This window comes from Sinocyclocheilus rhinocerous, unplaced genomic scaffold (genome assembly GCF_001515625.1).
Source record: "Sinocyclocheilus rhinocerous isolate Xijiao unplaced genomic scaffold, SAMN03320098_v1.1 scaffold3689, whole genome shotgun sequence".
In the NCBI taxonomy this organism is placed as follows: Eukaryota; Metazoa; Chordata; class Actinopteri; order Cypriniformes; family Cyprinidae; genus Sinocyclocheilus; species Sinocyclocheilus rhinocerous.
This window is the reverse complement of record NW_015624251.1, coordinates 131,044-137,477: the sequence shown is the minus strand read 5'-3', so window position 1 is coordinate 137,477 and position 6,434 is coordinate 131,044. Positions and strand designations below refer to the sequence as shown.

The window sequence follows — 6,434 nt, the reverse complement described above, 5'->3', positions numbered from 1 at the left end:
ATATATATATATATATATATTTAATTGTTTTTAATTTAATTTAATTTAATTTTTGTATTTTAATGATTTAATTAATTATTACTAAATGTTTTAATTTGATTGTTTTTGAATGATTGATTTATTTTAATTGTGTATATTTTTATGATTTAATAGTTGATTAAATCAAAGTTCAGTAAAAGTCAGTGTTTTATTGTATGTTATATTAAACATCAGATTTATCCGGTTATAAGAGAAGAGGCCTGATTGAGAAGGTTGATAGACCAGGATAAGTCACACTATGGCACTTTTGTGTGTTTTATTACTTGCTAAAAGTATCTCAGTGGTCCACAGCAGACTGATCTGATTCTTGGCGGCTCTCTTTGTAAAATGGGTCCATTAAATGAATAATTTCTGCGTAGGAGCAGAGTGATTAGTGAACGAGCAGAAGAGCTCTACAGATCCGTTAAAGAGCGTCTGCGCTGTGAGTGTTTCTGCTCTGTCTGTGGGCAGAGAATTACAGCGTCAGTCACGTGCGTCTCATCAAGAGCGTTCATTAAAAACGCATTATTCGCCTCTGAATTAACCTCTCAAAATTAAATCTCTCAAAACCAAATTGCTCCAATTATAATGAACAAAACCGCACTGGAATCGCTGATGACTGACAGCTGTTTGTGATTCAATACTTTATTCGCCCGCCCGTCAGAAATACAGTGGTTTTGTTTATTAAGGTCACATGTATGAATCAATTACGTTGAGATTTATTTGTTTTGTATGCATACTGTATTTATCACTGTTGTATAATATGTATAAATTCATACACAATTGTAGCAATATACTCTACTGTTCAGATCTCATCGCGCCAAATGTGAATTTAAAGGATTAGTTCACTTCCAGAATAAAAATTCCCTGATAATTCACTCGCCCTCATGTCATCCGAGATGTTCATGTCTTTCTGTCTTCAGTCGCAAAGAAATTACGTTTTTTTGAGGAAAACATTCCAGGATTTTTCTCCATATAATGGACTTCAATGGGGATCAACGGGTTCAAAGTGCAGTTTCAGTGCAGCTTCAAAGACCTCTACAGGATCCCAACCAAGGAATAAGAGTCTTATCTAGAGAAACCATCGCTCATTTTATATTTATATACTTTTTAACCACAGACGCACGCACACCTCGGCTGGGATCCTGTAGAGCTCTTTGAAGCTGCACCTTCAACCCGTTGATCCCCATTGAAGTCCATTATATGGAGAAAAATCCTGGAATGTTTTCCTCAAAAAAACGTAATTTCTTTGCGACTGAAGACAGAAAGACATGAACATCTCGGATGACATGGGGGCGAGTAAATTATCATTTTTATTCTGGAGTGAACTAATCCTGTAAACAGGCTGGAGTCCAAATATTCCTCTCAGAGGAGTCTCTGTCCGAACATGTTGAAATCCTTCACACAGTCGTGTGTAACGGGAGGCTCCCGCTCGTCTCAGTCTTCAGAGGAGTGTGTTTGTGTTCACAGGCCGCAGGACGCCGGCGGGCCCAGTGTTCAGAGTCTGTCCATATCTGACAGTCACCTGGCGGAGCTAGACAGCGAGACGCTGCGTCTGTTCGGCCCCGGGGCCCTGGAGACGCTGGAGCGCTGCTGGGGCGTTCAGACAGCCGCGAGTGTCACCACCGTCGCCTTCAGATACATCCACTTCGACTCCATCATTCCCATGTTCCTGCGCATCCGCCTCAAATTCCCAAACCTCACGGTAAGGATCACAGCGGTCGTGACAGGCATTTGCAGATGTTTGAGCTCGAGGCAGATTCAAATGAACCAGTGCAAGCACAGCAACTGACTCCGATAGTGACTCAGATAGTGTATAATAAGTTGTGGTAATAACATAAAAGTTTGCTTATTTGCAGATCTTATGTTCAGGTCATATGAAATAGTTTAGTAATATCCCACCAGCAAGAGTGCTGCTTTTCCTCAATATCTGCACCACTGCAAATGTGATATACTGTAGATTTATAGAACAGCTCAATAAACAAGTTCATATTGTGCTACATTTTAGACTCAAAATTGTCTTTGTTTATATTTTTGCAAATGAAAATACTTCCAATCAAAGTCACAGCAGAACTGTTGAGTCACTGATCAACACACAGCAATGATTCACTACTGAATGAATCCGTGTGTTTGAACGAATCAAGTGAATCAGTGATTCAGTAACTCACTCAAAAAGACAGCTTCATTTTTGAGTGAGTCAGTTGTTTGAAGTGAGTGAGTCCGTGATTCAGTGAGTCATTCATAACGACATTCACTTGCTTCATTTATGAAGGAATCAGCCGTTTGAATGAATTTAGTGAGTCAGTGATTCAGTGAGTCTTCATAACGACATTCACTTGCTTCATTTATGAAGGAATCAGCCGTTTGAATGAATTGAGTGAGTCAGTGATTCAGAGAGTCATTCATAACGACATTCATTTGCTTCGTTTCTGAACGAATCAGCCGTTTGAATGAATTTAGTGAGTCAGTGATTCAGTGAGTCATTCATAACGACATTCACTTGCTTAGTTTCTGAACGAATCAGCCGTTTGAATGAATTGAGTGAGTCAGTGATTCAGTGAGTCATTCATAACGACATTCATTTGCTTCGTTTCTGAACCAATCAGCCGTGTGAATTAATTTAATGAGTCAGTGATTCAGTGAGTCATTCATAACGACATTCACTTGCTTCATTTTTGAAGGAATCAGCCGTTTGAATGAACTGAGTGAGTCAGTGATTCAGTGAGTCATTCATAACGACATTCACTTGCTTCATTTCTGAACGAATCAGCTGTTTGAATGAATTGAGTGAGTCAGTGATTCAGTGAGTCATTCATAACGACATTCACTTGCTTCATTTCTGAACGAATCAGCCGTTTGAATGAATCATGACCGTTTTAACACACACGTCTCGTGCTGTTGCATCCTGCGCAGCACCTGATGTTCATGGAGACGAGCATCACTCATCTCCCTCAGCTGGCGGCTCTGGCTCAGGTACGGCGTCTGGAGCAGATCAGTGTTCATCCAGAGTGGAATCCGGTGGTGAGACTGACGCTCTGGAGATCCTTCCTCATCTACAGACTGCAGCACCTCAACCTGCAGAAGATCAACGGCACCGAGGTCTGAGCAGCAGCAGTCAGTGTGTGTGTGTGTGTGTGTGTGTGTCGGGAGCGTGTGTGTGATGATGTTTGTGTGTTTCAGGTCACCATGAATGAGATCATGGCCTCGGAGCGGATGTTTGGCGCTCTGGGTCACGTCGCTGCTACAGAAACGCCACGCTGCCGCCTGCTGCTGCTGCTGGAGGAGTCCAGGTGTGTGAGAGATCCTTCAACACAGACTAAAACACTCACATTACCTGTGAAATACCTGAGTGTGTGTGTGACGACAGGCCAGTGCATGTCCACAGCAGCTGCCATCCTTCAGCGTGTGTGTGTGTGTCCAGGATTATTTAAGTGCTCCAGAACTTATGGTATTAAACAGTTTCTTCTTGTGCTGTTCAGAAAATCTTTTCATCCGTCTGCTGCACCCATGAGCACCTGGGAGACTTTAAAAAGTGTTATTTCTGTACCTGGAAAAGTCATAGCAATTCATAAAATTAAAACTCCATGGGTATTTTATTTATTTATTTATTTTTATTTTACCCGAGCAGAGATGGTGCTCTTGAAACTAATATTTAATTTAGTTAAATTTTTATTTTTCTTTAATTTAGTTTAATTTTTATTACTTTAAGTTGGCATGGGCTTCAGACTCTTCAGCTTTGTGTTCAGCAATTTTATTTATTTATTTTTATTGTATTATTATGTTAAGTTGGCATGGACTTCAGAGGCCTTTATTTGTTTATCAGTTATATATATACAGTATATATGTATTCTACTATTTTATGCTGGCCAGAACTTCATGGAATGCCTGGAGCGCCTCCTCATCAAGTGCCTTGTACAACTCTGCAGGGATACCATCTTTGCCGGTTGCCTTGCCAGAGCTCATTTGCTTGATGGCCCTCTGAACCTCAGCTAAGGATGGGGGGTCATCCAGCTGTTCGAGAGTGGGATTTTGGGGGATCTGGTCGAGGGCTGACTGGTTGACTGCAGATGGGAGGTTGAGCAGTTGGCTGAAGTGTTCTCTCCATCTGTTGTTGATGCCCTGTTTGACTTTGATGAGCGTGGTGCCGTCTGCAGAAGGTAAGGGGGCAGAACCAGATTTTGAAGGACCATAGACTGCCTTGAGAGAGCCAAAGAACTGCCTGGCGTTGTTTGTGTCGGCGTAGTGTTGTATTTCTTCCGCCGCCTTCTCCCACCACTGACCTTTCATCTTTCTGATTTCTCGCTGTGCCTGGGCTTGGAGGGACTTGAACCTCTCTTTTTGGATGCGGACCTTGGGTCTTTCTGCCACTGCAGGAATGCTTTGTTCTTCATGCCCAGCCGGTCTCCAATGGCACTTTCATTTTCATCGAACCAGTCCTGATGAGTGCGTTCCTTGGGGCCTAGCGCCTCCTTGGCTGTCTCCGTCACTACATCCCTGAACTGGTTCCATTTCTCAGTTGGATTTCCAGTTATTGGTTCATTGGCAGACAGCTTCTCATCCAGCGTGGACTGAAACTTGTGAAGGTAGGAAGGATCTTGGAGTCTGACGATGTTGAATGCTGAGTATATGACCTTAGCAAGCCTTGGGTGGTGAGGGACGATGTGCAGCTGGAGTATCGCTCTAACTAGCCTGTGGTCTGTCCAGCATTCTGCTCCCCTGATGGCCCTGGTGACAAGGACGTCTCGGATGTCTCTTTGGCGCACAATGATGTAGTCTATCTTGTGCCACTGCTTTGATCTGTGGTGCATCCAAGTTGTCTTGTACATGGTCGCCATCCTGAATATAGTGTTCGTGATGAGGAGCTCGAACTCTGCACATTTGCTGAGCAAAATCTATCCAAAAGCGTTCTGACGTTCCATGCTCCCAGTAGGAGCTTCTTTTTTTTTTAATTCTGTTTTTGTTTCGACCTTCCATGAAGTTCTGACCAGCATCTGGGAAGAGGAAGATATGCCCTCGCAGCTCCGTGACGCCCTTTATAAGTTTCCCTGTACAAGAACAAAGGCACACGAGCAGATTGCGGCAACTACAGAGGTGTCTCTTTACTCTCCATCGCAGGCAAGATTCTCGCCTGCATTATGCTCAACAGACTACTAACATCAGTCTATGAACAGAACCTGCCTGAGTCACAGTGTGGCTTCTGCCCAGATCGCAGCACCATCGACATGATCATCACTGTGAGGCAGGTGCAGGAGAAGTGCCTAGAACAGAACATGAACCTCTATATAGTCTTCATCGATCTGACCACGGCATTCAACACGGTCAACAGAGACGCCCTGTGGGTCATACTCAGAAAGCTCAGCTGCCCAGCAAAGTTCACCAAACTGATCCAGCTGTTTCACATCGACATGACAGGAGAAGTCTTGTCAGGTGGAAAGCCATCCGATCAATTTGGCATCTCCAATGGCGTGAAGCAAGGCTGTGTCCTCGCTCCGGTGCTCTTCAATCTGTTCTTCACCCAAGTGCTGCTACATGCTGTGAGAGACCTGAACCTGGGCGTGTACATCAGGTACCGTCTCGACGGCTCACTGTTCGACCTTCGCCGCCTGGCCGCCAAAACAAAGACACTGGAGAGGCTCTTCAAAGAAGCTCTCTTTGTAGACAACTGTGCTTTCATGGCGCATCAAGAGAATCATCTACAGACCATCGTAGACAGATTATCTGTAGCAACAAAGCTGTTTGGCTTACCCATCAGCCTTAGCAAGACAGAAGTTCTATACCAGCCTGCACCAGGAAGAGCAGCAGACCAGCCGTGCATCACCATCGATGGCACCCAGCTCTCAGATGTTACCACCTTCAAGTACCTGGGCAGCACAATCTCCAGCGACGGATCTCTGGACTAAGTTCACCAAACTGATCCAGCTGTTTCACATCGACATGACAGGAGAAGTCTTGTCAGGTGGAAAGCCATCCGATCAATTTGGCATCTCCAATGGCGTGAAGCAAGGCTGTGTCCTCGCTCTGGTGCTCTTCAATCTGTTCTTCACCCAAGTGCTGCTACATGCTGTGAGAGACCTGAACCTGGGCGTGTACATCAGGTACCATATCGACGGCTCACTGTTCGACCTTCGCCGCCTGGCTGCCAAAACAAAGACACTGGAGAGGCTCTTCACAGAAGCTCTCTTTGCAGACGACTGTGCTTTCATGGCACATCAAGAGAATCATCTACAGACCATCGTAGACAGATTCTCCGTAGCAACAAATCTGTTTGGCTTAACTATCAGCCTCAGTAAGACAGAAGTTCTATATCAGCCTGCACCAGGAAGAGCAGCAGACCAGCCATGCATCACCATCGATGGCACCCAGCTCTCAAATGTTACCACCTTAAAGTACCTGGCCAGCACAATCTCCAGCAACAG

The 6,434-nt window shown here is 44.4% G+C and overlaps 1 protein-coding gene across 1 annotated transcript in view; it reads left to right on the top strand.

Moving 5' to 3' along the window:
• LOC107739945 (leucine-rich repeat-containing protein 49) overlaps window positions 1-6,434 on the top strand; it is a 24,705-nt gene that overhangs the window by 14,386 nt on the left and 3,885 nt on the right. Inside the window, exons 11-13 of the mRNA XM_016552212.1 lie at window positions 1,489-1,723; window positions 2,932-3,117; window positions 3,199-3,308. Of these exons, the coding sequence (XP_016407698.1) occupies window positions 1,489-1,723; window positions 2,932-3,117; window positions 3,199-3,308 (531 nt within the window). The remainder of the gene's footprint in view (window positions 1-1,488; window positions 1,724-2,931; window positions 3,118-3,198; window positions 3,309-6,434) is intronic.